At 38.2% G+C, this 19,200-nt stretch overlaps 3 protein-coding genes across 3 annotated transcripts; all 3 read left to right on the top strand.

Annotated features, from left to right (window-relative positions):
• Positions 1-6,906: 6,906 nt before the first annotated feature.
• LOC146387770 (odorant receptor 131-2-like) lies at positions 6,907-8,926 on the top strand. The gene is made up of 2 exons (XM_084929740.1): positions 6,907-7,056; positions 8,576-8,926. The coding sequence occupies exons 1-2, from the start codon at positions 6,907-6,909 to the stop codon at positions 8,924-8,926; spliced, it is 501 nt and encodes a 166-aa protein (XP_084785866.1).
• A 4,506-nt stretch (positions 8,927-13,432) lies between these two features.
• LOC146387769 (odorant receptor 131-2-like) lies at positions 13,433-15,500 on the top strand. The gene is made up of 3 exons (XM_084929739.1): positions 13,433-13,582; positions 13,972-14,756; positions 15,149-15,500. Exons 1-3 carry the CDS (start codon positions 13,433-13,435, stop codon positions 15,498-15,500), a joined length of 1,287 nt encoding a protein of 428 aa, XP_084785865.1.
• A 1,676-nt stretch (positions 15,501-17,176) lies between these two features.
• LOC146387768 (odorant receptor 131-2-like) lies at positions 17,177-18,672 on the top strand. The gene is made up of 2 exons (XM_084929738.1): positions 17,177-17,332; positions 17,887-18,672. Exons 1-2 carry the CDS (start codon positions 17,177-17,179, stop codon positions 18,670-18,672), a joined length of 942 nt encoding a protein of 313 aa, XP_084785864.1.
• The last annotated feature ends 528 nt before the right edge of the window (positions 18,673-19,200 follow it).

Below are 19,200 nucleotides of genomic sequence, written 5' to 3'. Positions count from 1 at the left end.
GTACTCAAAGCGCTCTGTACAACATACCACATTCACTCAATCACAAAAGCACTTCCTTCTGAGCTTTTCACTGCTTACTAAGTACCATTCATACACATTCATACTCGAGTGGATGCATTGGAGAACAGCTTGGCGTTAATATCTTGCACAAGGATATCTGATATGCAGATTAGGGGGAGCCAAGATCGCACCACTGACCAGTAAACAACCTGCTCTACTTTCTGAGCTACAGCCACCCCATCCAGAGACCAGAGATGGGCAGTAACGCGTTACTGTAATCCGATTACTTTTTTCAAGTAACGAGTAAAGTAAGGGATTACTATTGCAAAAATACGGTGGCCCCTAGAGACAAAGCACGTACAAACTCCAAAACACTTGCAAACTCCAAAACACTTGCAAACTCCAAAACACTTGCCAACCCCAAAACACATGCAAATTCCAAAACACAACGGAAGTGCTCCAGGACGCTAGGGGCAGTGTTGAGCTTTTGTTACCTAGTAACTACACAAGCCAGGAAGTACCAATGACCGGATTTGGGCTGTATCCCAATTCAGGGTCTGCAGCCTTAAAGGCCGCATTTTAAGGCCGATTACGTCACAGCAACACGACGAAGGCTGTCCCAATTCAAAGGCTGCTCGAAATGCGGCCCTCAAATGCGTCCTTAATTTCCCTGAATTTTAAGGATGGGCCCAACATATCCCAGATTTCATAGCGCGGCGGTGGTGTGGATAATTTTGCCGAAAAAAACGGTGGAAGCGGAGCCGCCGAAGAGTAAACTTTCAGAAGTAAGTACTGAATATTATGTCACTTATTTATGCGCAAATGTTTTTATAATGAAGAACATTAAAACATTACTGTTGGCTACATGTCGGGAAAGTTATGTGACATTAGCGATGTTTGTACTAACTTGGTTTTAAAGCCTTTACTTCAAAATATACGCCTTTCAATAGTTGACTTTAATCTTACAGAGAATGTGATGATTTTATGGATAATTAAAGTCAGTCATATATCCACAAACACAACAAGCTGAAAGTCAGTAATGCTGCTCGGTTTGCAGTCCTGAATATCACGGCACAAGCAGGATTCACTGCACTGTTAATGTTAGCTATGTTATATTGCTGCCTCTGTTTGGTGGTGTCGAGCCAAACGGACTTTAACGTGTGTTTGAACGAGCTGACGGTTCACTCGTTAAGCTGAAAGAAAGATGCTTTAATCACAGGAGTCACACATGTGTCCACTGTACCATCTGGGAACTCTTTTTGTTTCGTAATAACACAAACACTAAATCCTCCTTCTTTTGTGCTGTTTTGTAGCAGTGTGTACACCTGAGACTGTCACCTGTCTGTCTGTCCTTCACTCTCTCTCTCTGTTTCTTTCTCTCTGATTGTGTAATAAAAGTATGAACATTCATTTATAAGTTACACTTGTGTTTGAATCCTGCAGCTTATCACACATTTGATTTCCATGTGTGACAACTGCAAGTGTCCAGAGTGAGGACAGACTGAGGGACCCACTGCTGCACATCATCTGTGAGGCTTTGCACCCCTGATGATCCACCAGGACAAACTCAGCAGTGTGTGAGGAAGAGGAGGAGGAAGAGCCAGCAGCAGCTGACAGATGGAGAGAATAGACAGACTGTTCCCTGTTTGTGAAGGACTGCTAGGAAAGTTTAAAACAACTAATTGTCTGTCCTGAATCAGTCTTATTAGGTAATGTTCAAATAATCTTATCCTCCCAGTGTTTTCAGTGTGGGAGAAAGTACTCAGGGCCTTCAAGTTACACACTATGAAAGGCAGCAACAAGTTTAACATTCAGAAACCTAAAGTATGTATCAGCAGCAGAATGGAGCTAAAAATAAATGTTTGTTTCAGTTCTATGAAGCTTTGAGTATTTTGCATTAGTAGCACTGCTGTGTTTGTTGCATCATATTGCTGTAATTGTTTATATGCTTTATATATTCTGAGGTAAGTTGATCTATAGTGTTACATCATATTCTATAAGGATGTTATGTGTTTGTATACTTTCTGCCCAGTTTGACCCATTTAGCAGAAGTCAGCCTGTTTAAGGCTCTGATATCTATTCTGTATGACTTAAAGCAGTTATGACATGGTCTGATTTTCTCACCCAATAAAGGAATATTCAATATATCAGTCTACTCTTCATTTTATCAGAAACAGTTATCACAGCTTGTACATTTTCTTTTTATAAATATATGTAAGCAATGAGCCAAATTTAGTAATGCTAACATACTGAAGGAACAACATTTGTCTCTTATATATGATACACCTATATATGCACTGTCAAAGACACTTGTCTTTGAGTGAAGATTTAAGGTGATAAGACATATAAATAACTGCAACTTGAATCTGTACTGAGGCTCAGTATTTGACACAGAGTTCATGTTCACTGCTGTAATAGCTAATAATGATTAATATAATAACTATAATATTGGCCATATTATATTTACATTACCAAAGTGATATGACTTTAGTCTCATGAACAACATTAGCTAATTGTCATTTACTAACTAATCTTAAATGACTGTTCAGTACAGAAATGAAGCCCAAAAATCATGTTTTACTGTCCTGTGGTCTCAGCCTCAGATACTTATCAAATCACACAAAGCTCTTGTAGAAACAAACAAACAAACAAATTAACAAAATATGTTCTCCTTCATTTCTGTCAAACAAAGTTGTATGACACGTTTCCAGCGGTTAGTATCATGGTTGCTAGGCAACCTGGGAAGCAAGACGGAGACTAGACGTCCCATACAGACAAACTTGCCGTTTATTTTGCAAATCGAGCTCAACACTGCCCCTAGCGTCCTGGAGCACTTCCGTTGTGTTTTGGAGTTTGCAAGTGTTTTGGAGTTTGCAAGTGTTTTGGAGTTTGCACGTGCTTTGTCTCTAGGGGCCACCGTACAAAAACGGTAATTAGATTACCTTTACTTTCCCGTAGGAACGCTGCGTTACTGCGTTAATAAAACCGTGATTTTTTTGCGAGAATGTCTCATGACAGTGAGGTAAGCAAGTGCGACATTCGTGGCAACAGCTGTGTGCAGATCAACAATGGATCATATATCAAGTGCGGGAGAGAGTATGAGCGTGAATCGTTTAAAGCGTGGAAGTACTGACCTTACTTTAAGTTTGATTCCATAAAAAGTGACAAAAACAGTGTCCATTAGCATTGTGCCTGGGAAGAAAACTTCTTTTTACAGTGAAAAAAAACCCCTAAACTTCCAAGCAAGCTCCGAGTGCGCTATGACCTAATGGGAATTTCACAGAGAAACTGCCGTATCCTTCCACTGACTGCTGCGGCACACCTGCACCAGGGTAAACCTCCGCCTACCCAACTCCTGCTTTACAGGTGAAAATAGAGCAAAAGGACTGCTAGTCTTTGATTTTATTTATTTTCTGCTGTGTTTTACTTGCATCTATTTGAAAGACTGAGTGTAAACACACACAAAAAAAAAAAATTATGTGCTGGAATGTGCAGAAAATAGGTTTAAATATTAAACAAATTTCTTCCAGTCAGAGAATGTTGCATATAATTACATTTTTGCTTGATGCATAAAGTTAAAAGAGTAAAACTAATAAAACAAGTTTTAAAAAGGGACTTTTCCATTTGATTACATTTTGTATGATGGATTATGCAGAAAAAGTAGAACTGGGCTGAAAGATCTATCGCTTTATCACCTATTCAGGTTGTAAATCGTGTTTTTAAAAAGTAACTAAGTAATTAATTACTTTTGAAAATAAGTAATCAGTAAAGTAATGGGATTACTTTTTTGGGAAAGTAATCAGTAATTAGTTACTGATTACTTTTTTCAAGTAACTTCACCAGCACTGCCAGAGACACCAGCAGCCAGTCACTTGTCTTCCAAGGGCCAAAGCTGGCAACATCAAGGAAACCTGAAACTGTGGGATAAGGATAAATGTAAATTTGGTAAAATAAAATTCATGTTGGCAGTAATGACACCTGATTACCGTAATCAGAGGTCACTAAGATTAAAATTGAATTAGGGTGAAACCAAATCAATGTTGCACTGTCGTTTTTGCTGTGACATGACATATTAAGCCATATTTTCTCCTTAAAGTACTGACTGTCTGAGGATGATGTTGATATCATAGATAATTTGGAAACTTTTGGGGAAAAACCTGGTCTGTTAGGAGAGACGAGCCTCATCCCACTTTGGACGGGCAGCTCTGGCCAAATTTATTTACATTTATCTGAAGAACTGGTGTTGGGAATCCAAGCCAGGTTTAAGTTGCTTTACTTTTTCAGCAGAGTCCCTCCCTGATAGCAGCCTTCAGTATCAGCTTTACTTTTTTACAGCTGCCATGGCAGAAATTAGCCACAGTTGGTTTTCAACCAATAAATGATTATATATTATATAATCGAGATTAGATGGTGCTGCCACTCTAGGTGGAAAGAGGAATTACACTTTATTAATTCTTTTTGTGGAGGCGGACAACAAATAATGCATTTTAAGGTAAAAGCAACGGTCCATATAACATGCCTGCCATAGGTAGTATTATTAGAAGGCATAGCTGTCAGGGCTCTGTGTGCGGGCAGACGGACAGGAGGATCCAAATGCAGGACTCGGACACTGAATTGAAACTCAAAAACCTCAGCTTTCTTGCTGGTAACAAAACAAAACATGAACTGACACTGACTCACTGGAAACTGAACCACACAGGCAAGTCTGACGGCACGACGCGACACTGAACAAACGCAAACACAGGGCTAATATACACAGAGGAGTAATCAGGGAATGGAAAACAGGAGGGAGACACAGCTGGGAGAGATTAGGGCTAACGAGACAGGGGGAGCGAAGCTGGAAACACTGACATCAAACATGAACCTTCAAAGTAAAACAGCAAACAAGACACACTAAACAAAGACACGGACTAGACAGAGAGAGACAGACTAGACACTGAACTAAACCTGCAATAAACATGAGAACACAAAACCTAGAACTAATCCCTGAACAAGAATAACTGAAACATAGATTAATAATAATAATAATAATAATAATAATAATAATAATAATAATAATCAACAAAAGCACCACAAGAGAATAAGAAAAGAATCTATAATGCAAAATCACACCAAAACATGAGAACTTAAAATACTGGGTCAAAACTGACCTAGAACCGTGACAATAGCATACATGATACAGAGCTTTATCCAATTTCCTGCCTAAAAACGTCAGATAGAACTAAAGTTATTGTACTCTGTCCTAAAAATCCTAGAAACATTGTGTCCAACCAGCTACCTACTGCGGATGGCATTACCTTGGCCTCCATTAATACTTATCTTCAAGAAATCTTCAGTTGATCTAAAATGCAAGAGAACTGACAGGCACTATATTGGCTTCTCTTCACTGACTTCCTGTTATATCCAGAATTGAATTTAAAATGATTTTCCTTACATACAAGGTCTTGAATAACTAGGGCCAATCTTATCTTAAAGACCTGATACAACCATATCACCCCAATAGAGCACATCTCTCTCAGACTGCAGGCTTACTTCTGGTTCCTACGATATTTAAAAGTAGAATGGGAGGCAGAGTCTTCAGTTTTCAGGGCCCTCTTCTTTATGAGGCTTCCCGTGATGCACAGAACATTTCCTCTTCTCTCAGCTTTTTTCACTTACTGTGTTTATACACCATTCTGCATTTAACCTCTTTCATAGTGGAAAGAGAATGGAAATGAATTGAAAAAAATGATGCTTGTAAAGATGTTTATGGAAAAATCAGCATACTGCTCACACGACTCATCACCCTAGTAGCCCTGATGAGTTTACAGTCTCACACCTGCATTACATCTGCATCTGAACTAATAATTCTGAATCCTTGAAGGACCTCACACCAAACTTCATCTAAAATCTGATGTCATGCTGCTGCAGTGATCTAAATGCATAAATGCAGGTAGGCACAACATGGCTTGGAATGTTTTAGTATACAAGTTAATTACTGAAGTACTTCAGTGCAAATATGTTTTAAAAGCTTGTAACTGTACTCTTGGACTTTGACTATATTCAGACATAGCTGACATGTTAGCCAATGTTGAATGTCTGGAGCTCCACGTAACTATGAAATGCTACACCTTTTATTGGTGTATTTTCTTGATAAAACCTTAATATGATGTTTTTCTTTCTGTTGCAGGACACATTATACTTTTTGTAAGGCTTTTATCCATAATTCCAGCAAACAGTTTGAGTGTGCTGGATGAAGTAATCTTTGATTTAATAAAATGTTAATAACAAAAGAAAACAAAAAAATCTTTGCTGTTTAAACAATCTTAAACATCACAAAAGCAGTTATGAAAATTAAAAGACTGAACATCTAATTCAATGGCTAATCTTGTCACAAAAAATGGCATTATATATGATGTTAGTTGTGAAAACAACTTTTTTTAAAGAGGAAAAACATATATATTTTTCCTCTATATGTGAGCTGCAAGAACCTTTAATTCCAGATGAGTACAAAGATTTTTATCTTTCAAGTTGATGTCAGGATACTAAACCTTGGGTGAGTGTTCATTTTATTTTCAATTAGTCAATTAGTCTAGAAAATAAATGTATAATAAAATACATATTCAAGGTTTTGTGCTCCTAGGTTATTAGATGTAAGTAACACTAAATTGAGGGGGAAAAAAGTGAACGATATGTTACTAAACTAACTGAAATTAAAGTAAAATAAAAGATAAGAATGCAGCATATTTAAGTTAAAAAAAAAGTCTCACTGTTGGTTTGTTTTATTGGCTTCTAATAGTTACTTACATAAAAATTGCCATCTTTTTAAATGGTTAACTCTTAATAAGTATAATTTATTTGGGATTTTTAACAAATGATATATTCGTTAACATGTTTCTCCTATGTTAGTTTTTCAGCTTTCAAGCAATGAGAACGTCATCTATCAATCAGACCGTGGCCATAAACTATCGAGACGCTTTAACCAATTTTGTGCCAAAGAACTTGATTGTTGTGGTACTCTGCATCTCCATCAACTACATCAATGTAGCACTGATTCAAACATTTTCCAAAAACCAGGTATGATATTTCTGTGCCATATCGGACCGCAAGACCCTACAGCGGATAGTGGGAACAGCAGAGAAGATCATCGGGGTCTCTCTCCCCTCTATTGAGGACATCTACACCACACGCTGCATTCGCAAAGCCACCAGCATTGTGGCTGATCGGACACACCCCTCTCACACACTCTTCACACTCCTGCCATCTGGAAAAAGGTACCGAAGCATTCGGGCACACACATCCAGACTGTGCAACAGCTTTTTTCCACAAGCCATCCGTCTCCTCAGCAAAAAGGGACTGGACTGATAAACACACACACACACACACACAAACATTATCACTCAGCTTAACTCAACTACCTCAAAACATTGAGACTGGACTAACTAATCAACACAAGCGCAAACACACTGACCTACACCACCAAATTATCGTACACACCAACCTGTAAATGCTCTTTTGCACAATATTATTACTGGACTTTTTGCACTAACTTCTTTACTTCCTAATTTTTGCTGCTACACTAAGGAATGTTTACTGTTCCTCCACTAGCTCAACTCATCATCACAAAACATTATTATTATTATGTTACGTTGTGTTTTTTTGTCACACTGTCACTTTGCTGCTCTTGTTTGCACATTTGCACGTGCACTGTGTTGTCTACTGTCTGTTAAAAAAAAAAAAAAAGTCTTCCTTAGATAGTTAGTTTTTGTTAATTTATGTTGTAATTTATGTTAGGTCAGTCTGTCTTGTCTCTGCTAGCCAGCTAACTAGGCCTCTTAGTTAGCTAGTTTAGTGTTTTCTGTTAATTTATGTTGTAAATTTATGTTGCATGTAGCACCTTGGTCCTGGAGGAACGTTGTTTCGCTTCACTGTGTACTAACTGTATATGGTTGAAGTGACAATAAAGCCAACTTGACTTGACAAGCAATAAACAACATAGTGATAAAAGAAATATGATGAAATTACTTTTGCATACATAGTACATATCTGAAGATCGTACTAACAAGGAATGAAACATATTTTGTATTCTTTTTGAGAACTTTTGGGATTGGATTTGTGTGTTTGTTAGCAGGATTAGTCAAAAAGCGATTGCTGGATTGTAATTTGAATGTTTCCTACAAGCGGGGCTTGTCCCAGTTTCTGAGTGATGAACTTTAAAATTAATCCAGATTGTTCTTTTAAGTATTCTTAAGCAATGCAAGATTAATAACATTCCTCAACTTTTTTAGGATATGTCCACATTAAGCAACATCCACTCCAACAGATGCTTCTTCTTCTTTTTTATTTGGGGGTGAAATTAGCCTGTAGGATGTATATTGCCTTGTTCCTTTGCCTCCAGGAACAATTCACTGTGATCTATGTTTAATACACAAATTTAGTCTTGGCTTTCTGGTATCTCATTTCACAATATTAATAAACAAATGTGATGTAAAGCAGGTCTTTGGGCCAGTATTCATTGATTACTCTTTAAAGACTAATTCCTGCTACTTTACTTATCTTTTGTTTATTGTTTTTCACTTTTCTTCGCATTCTTCAGATCTTTTACATGAATCCACGCTACATCCTATTTATCCACCTGGTACTCAACGACGTGATCCAAGTAACACTGAGCACCATGATGTTTATCAGCAGCTACATCTTCTTCCAGATAAATGTCTCTGTCTGTTGTGTGCTCATCCTGCTTGCTCTTTTTGCTACTGAAAACACCCCTCTGAATCTGGCTTGCATGGCAGTGGAGTGCTACATTGCCATCTGCATCCCTCTTCGTCACGTCCAAATCTGCACAGTCAAAAGGACGTTAATGTTGATTGGTTTAATTTGGATGACCAGCATGCTGTCTGTTCTTCCTGATCTCTTCATCACCTTGGCATATTTCCCATATCAATAGTTTTTTGGAATATTAGAAGTAAATAAAGATGGATGTAGCCACACTTTGGTTTCTGTAACCCTCAGTGTGAAGCCTCAACATTAGCCTATTGGATTTCTTAACATATGGAATGTTACATATGTTAGAAGAAGGAAGAAAACGCTCATATTCTGCACTGTCGTGGTCTTTTTTTCCCCAATCTTCGAGTCCAGGTTGGGCTGGGTTTCTCCTCCCACCCTCCCTCCTGCCAGGCACACCTGCACCTCCTCAAGCTGCAATCAACCACTGTACTTAAGAACCAGCTTGAGCCGTCACTCCTCGCCAGATTGCTGGCTATCAGTAAGTGGTAAATTGGCTCCCCAGTCGTGTCCTACTTTTTCCTTTCCTGCGTTAGTTCTGTTGTCTCCCTGTTTCCAGTTTAATCCGGCCTAGCTTAACCTGCTCAACATCTGATTCCTCAAAGCTGGTGTTCCTCCTGTATAAAACTTCCAGCCTTCGATCACCCTGCCTGCCCTGCTGTACCCTCCTGCTCCACAGACCCAGTAACAGACCCGTAGGGACATTTCCTTTCTTTTAAACACCAGATTGACATTCCCCACCTAAGAATTAAATCTCCAGTATGAAGTAAGTAACCTTTACTCTTTGCTCTCCTTACCCATGCACATGTCACTGGAACTCATTTATATGGGTCATCGTACTAACTTTGTTCTCCTCTTTCCTAGCATTCTTCCCCCAGGGACCTTTCCCATAATTACATGTTACAAGTTATTGTTGTAAATAAAACTTTTTAACTTAGTCAAGTTGCCTCATTCAAGTCTGTTTTTGAGTCCAGTATTTTCTTACTGCCTATAAAGCCCTTGGCCAAATCATTATAAAGTGCTTTACTAAGACCACGATTTGTAATAAAAAAAAAACAAAGCACTCATACAGGGTGTCCAAATTCATGGGCTGCATCCTCCTCAGGCCGCATTTCTAGACTCCTCCGAATGCAGCCAACAAATGCATCCTCCTTATCCCCGAATTTGAAGGATCGGTTGTATCCTTCGTGGCCCACCACATCCCTGAATTCACAGCGTGGCCCAGCCAATTCCAGTTTCCAACAAAGTGCTCCGACGTTTTCAGAGACGTCTGTTGCCCACCAGCTCGATAGCCAGCTGTGGTGATAACAGCGAATTCCCCACACATAGTTTTCAACCACCCCACGGTCTTTCGCTACTCAGGTTAAACATGATATATAAGGCACTTAGATAACTTAAATATGTTATTGTTTGGCTTTTTTCAGTGTTTTATTTGTTCCTGAGTAAATCAGTTTGGCTGAGATTAAAAAAGATTAAAGTTATAGTTTTCACACAGCTGAATAAACATCAAACAGAAAACTGTTTAAGCAGAAGTGTGAGATGGTCGAGAATTTACTCCAGTGTCCTGTTATATTTTAGATAGTACGGAGCAGACGGCTGAGTTTATTAAACTCCACCGAGACAGCAGTGATGCAAAACTGAAGGCTAGGCCGTCCAATTTCACAGCTGCTCACTTCTGGCCTACCCGGCCTTCAGAGGACAAGACCCACGTAGACCGCAAAGGCTGAATCCTCAGGAGGATGCAGCCTATTAATTTGGACACCCCTGTAGAGTGCAACGCCCCCTGAAGGGCCAGTGGTCTATTAAAACTGTGAGGTTTTCAATGGCATCTGCATTATTTTCATAGTTTATTTGTACTGAAGTCTACATTTTTTATTTGGAAGTCTAATGCTGCATATTAAAGTCATAATCTGTATTGAAAAAACCTTTTCAATAAGCACTAGGACTGGGCGATAAGGCCTAAAATCCATATCGCGGTATAATTTGAAGCATGTGCGGTAACGATATATATCGCAGTATATTCTTTTCTTCTGTATAACGTATTTTCTGCACTATAAGGCCCACTTAAAATCCTTTAATTTTCTCAAAAATCGACAGTGTGCCTTATGTATGAATTCTGGTTGTGCTTACTGACCTCAAACCGATTTTATGTGGTACACGGTGTGCAGAAATCTGTCAAAAATGTTTTAGTATGACTTTGGTAAGCTATGAAGGCGCACCGCTTGATGGATACTATTAAATTCCGGTTCTTTTGGATTCTTTAGGGCCAAGAAAGACACGGCTCAAAAGTGGTCTTTTTACTTTAAAAAATGATCTTTATTTTACATATCCGGGATATGGAGACCTGAGCACACAGCACACAACCCCAGGTCTGAAGCACAAACGGAAGCCTAGGTATTTATATACTTGCTCTCTACGTCACACCACACTTTAAGTTTCGATCAAACAGCCTAGTTGGTTTCACTTTCTAGCTGCAAAAGCACGCTTCTGCAAAAGCATGCAGTTTCCTGTCAGCCTGCAACCTAGTTTTACACTGAAGTCTGGGCCTCTCATAAAACACACTAATCAGCATTCAGATTATATATTTTATTTCCTAACAATACCCAGAACACCTGAGCATTACGGCTGCCGTAGTCAGGAGCCTTGCGTCGTAATCTGAGTCCAAAACTCTATTTGCTTCAGGTCCCAAAGTTAAACGAACACAGCGGCATCACTGAGAGTTAAAAACTGTCTAAATTCTTTCTGCTCTGTTGTGCCCCTCTGGCAGGAGGTTGTGGTCCATCAGAACCCAGAACAGTTTCTTTCTCCAGACTGTCACACTGCTCAAGAACACCCACTGACCCTCTCACTACTCATTAAATGTGTCACAGTTACATGCTTACTTATTCAGGCTATAATAATTTTGCGCACACCTACACACAATATGTTCCAGCAACATTCAGTGCACCCCTCCCCTAACTGCTACTTCTTTCTATTATGTATTCTATATCTGCAGTTAGTGTGCACGTTTTATGCGTATACATGAGTGTGTGTATATTTTATATACTGTAACTAGACTACGTTCTATTTCTGTGCCTCTCTTTCTATAACCATGCTGTTTTAGAAAAAGCAAAATAAATTGTAAAGCACATTATTAGTTTTGGTTTGCCAAATTATGATTATTGACCTGCTGTTCCTGACCACAGGAATTGGTCCACAAAAATGACAGATAAAGTCCAGTGTGCCAATTCAAATTTGTGCACAAAAACAGTTTGTTAATTGCCAAGAAAACATTTTTAAACAAAATTCTAAAATATTTGTGTTTTCTTGTTTTTATGACAGGTGTTCTAATAAATTTATAAGAATCAAACATGCAATGCTAACCATATTGATACAGCAACCCATGTTTGTAAATGGAGCATCTTGTTATGTGCACACACACAAGGAATCCCAGGACACCATAAACCTGTATAAGATTATCTGCTGCATTATGTTGGTGTTTAGATGCAGTCAGGTAAGTACCACCTCCAACTACATTTTTCTTTGAACTATATTCTGACAACATTGTCATGATGTATATGCAAATGTACATTATATAGGCCTGTTTGAGCTCTTCTTGAAAACTGCAGCTATTTACAAATGATATTGTTTTTAAATGTGTAAAACAGGGTTTTCAGCTGATAACACACTAACATGTTAAAAGAGATATACATTAATTTACACTTCAGTTTAGAAAAGTTTAGAAAAAATGTAGATGAAAAAATAATCAAAATTAAATTATATAGTCCTTTCCATCATCATGCTTCAGTTGAATGTTAAAGTTATAGTTATTATATAGATATATTTACTCTTTGCTTCAGAGGTTATGCAAGTCAGGTTTCCTTTTTCTTACTGCACGGTCTTTCAAAGGTTATAAGTAAAAAAACTCATATACAACACAAGCTCTGCGATGTAAAACAACATGAGGGAAAGAGCAATGCCTCATGTGTGCCTGTTTTGTGAACTTTGATCAGCCCTAAATGTTCATGTATGTTTATTTTTTATTTTATATTATTAAATTGTCTCTGGTTGTTTTAGTATTATTAATATTACTAGTATTATCATGATGATTACCTTTTCAAAGTAACTTTACCATAAGGGGCCAATACCTGCAACTCAACAAGGGCTCTTTAATTTTCTTTAAATTGTGTGTTTTTTTATTTTTCCTTTTTGAATTTCTCTAACAGTTTTCTCACAGTGTTGTTTGTTTGTAGCTAGAATGTCATCTTTTACAGTGATGAATTCATAACTTGTAGGGGTGTCATGATAGCCTTGATATTTAAAAGTGACATAATGATAAAATTATGAAATTATGATAGCATTGTAAGTAAATGTGTAACTGGTTAATGACATTTTCTTAATATAGAAGCAAATCACAGCAACAGTTGTCCCAAGCTGCTTATGTAAAGCTTTTCTAGACTGATGGTTGCAGACTTTTTCACCATCTCAGTGAACTTGTACTGAGATGTACTTGTCAGTTAATGTGTTTGCCAAAAGGACAAAGTGCCACTTTTACCACTCTAATCACAAATTTAAAATCTTTAAAATCTTTATTTTCATGCACTTGTGAATTACTCAGTGGAAATGTGACGGAAATATTACTTATTACTTAAAAATATAATATTTATTGTTTCTTTTCAGCTGTCAAGAGATGAATGCATCATCTGACAATGTGACTGTAGTCTTACAGTATCGAGACTCATTTGCTAAAGCTGTGACCAAGAATTTGATTGTCATGTTCCTTGGCATCTCCATCGGCTACATCAATGCCAACCTCATTCACACGTTCTGCAAACACCAGGTCTTGTAGTCTTTCTTCCATGACCACTTATGTAATCAGAAGCTTTAAACAGGAAACAGGAAAGTCCCAGTGAAATCCGATCTCTTTAACAGGATGACCTGTACAAAGTTGAAATCATACAAAATCAAAACTAATCTGGAGACACAACCAGTGTGTCAAAGCATCAGACATCTCACGCATAATGATGAGATGCAACCAGTATCTGTGGAAACGGTGTCTACATGTCTCTTAAGAAATTGCACCATTTGACGATATCCACCCTTTTCTACTGCTTGTGGCTGTAGGGGCACTATTCAAAGCAAAGATGCCTTGCCTTTCAAAATTGAAAATTTTAAACGTGTTGCCTAAACAGAATTGTTTTCAAACATTGTCTTTCTATACCTCTCCAGATTTTCTACAAGAATCCCAGATATGTCCTCTTTATTCACCTGGTGATCAATGACATGGTCCAAGTGATGCTGACTGCCATCCTGTTCATCATCAGCTACACCATCTACAAACTCAATGTCTCCGTCTGCTGCATCTTTATGTTGCTCGCTCTCTTCACCACTGAAAATTCCCCTCTGAACCTGGCTTGCATGGCAGTGGAGTGCTACATAGCCATCTGTTTCCCCTTGCGTCATGTTCAGATTTGCACTGTCCAAAGAACTTTAATGTTGATTAGTTTAATTTGGATGATCACAACATTGTCTGTCCTTCCTGATCTATTCATCACCTTGGCCACAGAACCCCTGGATTTTTTTCATTCTCGTGTGTTTTGTCTCAGAAACACCGTCTTTCCACATCCCCTCATCATCCAGAAGAGGGATATCACATATGGAGTGTTTCTAGTTATAGTTTGGGTTACTATCATTTACACGTACCTAAAGATCCTATTCACTGCCAAAACAGCAAGCAAAGATGCCAAGAAAGCCAAAAACACAATCCTCCTGCACGGGTTTCAGCTGCTGCTGTGCATGGCAACATATGCAGCTCCCCACTTAACAAATGCTCTGCAGAAATGGTTTCCTACGAATTACACTGATTCCCTCTTTGCGATCTATGTTACAGTTCAAATACTGCCACGATCCATCAGCCCCATTATCTACGGCATTCGTGACAAGACTTTTAGGAAGTTCTTGAAAGGGAATCTGTTGTGTAAAATCACCGTACATAAATCAGACAATCAAAATAAGTAAAAGTGAATGTCCTGGCCCCTATACCTCTATTCAGTTCATTCAGTCATGTAAGTTGAAATGCCATGAACATCTAATAAAAATCTTGATAGCTTGATTAGTCTTATATATTAATTGGTATTGTTATATATTTATGGTTTTTATATTGTTAATTTGTGTATGTTGCGGGGCGTGGTCGGCCGCAGCAGGGAAGGTGGACGCACCTGCGCAACATTGCAATCACACTTCACCAGGTTAAAATCTGTGCTCTGCCTGCTGTTGTTGTAGAAGTGTTCAGCTGCAAGCTGGAAAGCTGCAGCTCTGTATGTAACATGACAGCAACCGATAAATAAAAGAATAAAGATGCTGGAAAGAATGTTCATGCTGTTGGGTCTGCTGTGGTTATTTACAGTGGTGCTGAAACCCAGGATGGGGAACTGGGCCACCAAAGGGAGGCGGAAGTGAAAATGGTGGCCCAAATGGTTCCCGTACCAGGTGAGCCTGCTCAGCTGGAGGGCAAGGCGTGCGACAGCCCCACCAAGCCTGAGGTCACCGTTCTGGCCAGACCGGCCTCACCTCCACCAGAAGCCGGCGCACCAATTGATCATGCGTGCTGGACGTCAGCCCAACGTGCTGTTTCCGCCTGCCACTTGCCCAACCTCCAGACCAGCTTCTCCAACGCCGCTGGATCCACGGACAGCCACCTGAACGCACACCTCCCAGTCACTGTGCCAGGTGCCAGTGGGGCCAACAATCCGGGCTGATTCCCTCTCCCACTCGCAGGGCCTTTCCCTGAGTAGGTTCGACTGGATGGTTCCCGGCCTCAGTCGGGCGATAGGGGTGCATGGTCTCAGCAGGAAAGGCAGACGCGCCTGCGCAGCATCGCAATCACACCTTGTCAGCTTAAAATCTGCACTCTGCCTGCTATTGATGTTGTTGTTGTTTTAGAAGTGTTCAGCTGCACAGCTGGAAAGCTGCAGCTCTGTATGTAACGAGACAGCAACCAGTGAATGAAAGAATAAAGATGCTGGAAAGCATGTTCATGTCGTCGTGGACATTTACAGTGTATAGTACTGTATGTGCAGATGATATTCAGTTATCTTGTTTAAGGAACTTTTAACTGGATTTAAAAGCTTGTGTAATTGTGAACAATTTTATGTTTGTTTTTGTAAATACCTTTTTCTTTTTTCACTTAATTTGAATCCATGCTTCAAATTTCCATGTTCTTTTGATAAGCAGCATAATTTTATTTATATTTAGCAATAATTAAAATCCTTTATCAGAGAGCTTTTGTAAAATCTGTCAAAATTTAAATTTTTGCATGAGGTACAGTTAAGTACTCCTTTAGGGTGCAAACAGTGAAAAATGTATTTGCAACACGTGGATCATTTAGGGCATATATGTATGTTTAGTCTTTAAAGCTGAAGCCACTAAACATGTCTAATGTCAAGAAAAAAGTTTGTGTACTTATCAGAATTTATGCACTGATTAGCTATCTGGTGTCAAGTTAATTATAAGCAAAGGAAATCTGGCTTAAATAGTCTAGACTAGAAATGTAAGTGAACTCTATGCTGACAACCTTTCCAAAAGCTGCCTTTAGTTACATGCATGAGGAGAAAGAATTAGTTTTGGCTGTAGAGAAGTCCTTCCTTTAAATAAATAGTTACTGATGCAAACACTGATTTCCCTCATTTAAATCAAATACACAAAGTTGTGGTGCATGTAAGATTACAATTTCAAACACAATGAACATACCTGTATACAGTTTAAAATATGTCTTGCAGTTAAATTAGAAAAGTTCATTTTGTGTAACAGAATTTACATTTCTACAATAAAAGTGATAAAATTCTGGTGTACATAACATGTCTCACAATATTTTATAGTTCTTTGTGTGAATGATGTAAATGACTCCCCTGCTTGTTAAACCTTTTCGCCATTTGTCCGGTCTTTTATTTCACCCTTCAGCTGTTCTGCAGTAATCCCAGGTTTTTACTTTACATGATGGTCAATGACATGTTTGTCATCAGCTACACAATCACAAAAATCCCGGCTTGTTGTATTCTCCTCCTGCTTGTTCTCTTCATGTTGGCTTTGAAGAGAGTAAGAATTTATCTAATGTATAATTTAGAATTATTTTTAAAAATTCTCAGATCTCATTGGGCTTTGGATAAACTGTGCACACATGTATCACAGATCAACCCCCACAGTCCATGTGTACTCACTCTATATAAAAAGGCTGCTGCAATACCACAATCACATTAGGATCAAAATCCATTCAAGGTCAGTACTGTCATGCTTCACTTCACACTTCTTTTATTGGAAATGAAAAAAGAACCACCACAGAACTGTTCACAATGTAACACTGTTTTTAAATCATATTTGCTGTACTTTGCACCGTTGACTGTTTTTTGCCCCTGAAACAGGTTCTTTGGATGCTGATATGAATTTGACACAAGTTGACAGCAATGCAACAATAACTTTGAATTACTGGAACACATTTGTCAAAGCTGTTGGCAAGAATGTGACCGTTGTTGTTTTGGGCATCACCATAAACTACGTTAATGCCACCATGATCCACACATTCAACAAGTATCATGTGTGTAAAGTAGGCCTGCTACTTTACTTTACCTGTCAAAGAGTTGTCATATTTTGTTATCTTTATTATTTTTTATTTTAAGTTGATTTTTTTTTTTATTTTGTTTTCAGCTCATGTTCCTTTGGTTCGAAGGCTGAGCTTGTCTGCTGTACTTTAAAAAGAATATCATTTAGAAATGCTTGCTTTTGATGTAGACCTTATTACTTTCAATGTTAGCTTATTTTTGGATATTATTTGGGTGTTTGTAAACCCCTGATTTAGACTGAAACAAACAAACAAAATCTTCTCTGTGCGCATTTTGTTTTATTTTAGTAATTGCAGCACATTGTTTTTTTTCCTAAAGTCTCTCTACTAACTCAATAATTCACTTCTATGTGATTTATTGTTTCTGTGAGGCAATACTTAAATCTAATTTTAATATGTACATGTTTTTACAGTAACGCTGTCTGAAAAAATGTCTTTTTAAATCAACTGTTGTTTTAATCTCTGCCTTTCTTTAACCTTACTCTAAAGATATATTCTAAACTAATAATTAATTATGTCATTTAAATCAGATCTTCAGGTGGAACCCTCGCTACATCCTGTTCATCCACTTGGTGTTTAACGATATCATCCAACTGTCAACCAGCATTTCCCTCTTCATCTTCTCGTACGCATTCCACACCATCCACGTCTCCCTCTGTTTGTTACTCATCTTGCCGGCGATCTTTACCACACAAAACACTCCTCTTAATATAGCTTTTATGGCAGCAGAGTGTTGTGTTTCTGTCTGCATCCCTCTTCGATACAGCTACATATGTACAGTCAAAAGAACATATATTGTAATTGGAATAATCTGGACAATAAGTTTACTTTCCATTTTGCCAGATCTGTTCATTCTCTTGGCTGTTGAGTCTTCACAGTTCTTACAGTCGAGAGTGGTCTGCAACAGAGATACTGTGTTTCGGAGCAGCTATAGTGTAAAGAAGAGGGATGCATCCCACACACTGTTTCTGGTGGTAGTTTCGGCCACACTGTTGTACACTTACTGCCAAATTTTGTTTGTGGCTAGATGTGCTGATTCAGATACTAAAAAGGCAAGAAACACCATCCTGATTCATGGGTTTCAGGTGCTGTTGTGTACAACGGTTTATGTGCAACCTCCGTTAATCAAACTCCTGGTATACTTTTTTCCTGAAGGGCTAAGTGACATAAACTTTGCCACTTTTATTGTTAACCAAGTTCTCCCTCGCTTAGGAAGTCCTATAATCTATGGATTACGTGACAAGACTTTCAGAAAGTTCTTGAAAAGGCATTTGTGTGCAGTGAACCACCTTCCAAAGATGATACGGTCATCATAAAACAGTAATACATATCCAACTCATATACTGATTTTAGATGGGAACATATTTTCAGCATGTCATTTTGTATAACCTCTGCTGTTTTCATAGCTGAAATATTTAGTGTAAAAATAATGTTGTTTAACACAATCAAGGAGGAAGTTGAAAGATTATAAACTCTGCACAAAAGCTTATATGCAATATTATAATTCATTTAAAAGTTTTTAATCAGATAACAGGTCTGTGCATGATGTGTTGCATATATTTGGGTGTCCTTGGTCACTGCTAGGTCAGGCCTTGGGTAGCACTAGAGACATGGCACTCATTTCTGAATTGACATTTTTTTAGAGAATTTTATTTAAAATGTGGTTTTCCCTCTTTTTACCTCCACACCTGAACTGAGGCTTATTGATGGTACTTCTTTTGGCTCTTCAGATTTTTTGATTCTTAAATAAATTTATTACCAAAAAAGTTTTGTGTAAAAAGAAATACTAATGTAATCAAAATTATGATTATTTATATGTCTTACGATATATGACAACAAACATG

This window comes from Perissodus microlepis, chromosome 5 (assembly GCF_051167445.1).
Source record: "Perissodus microlepis isolate ML-2025 ecotype Zambia chromosome 5, ASM5116744v1, whole genome shotgun sequence".
NCBI lineage: Eukaryota > Metazoa > Chordata > Actinopteri > Cichliformes > Cichlidae > Perissodus > Perissodus microlepis.
This window is presented reverse-complemented; position numbering and strand designations above follow the sequence as displayed.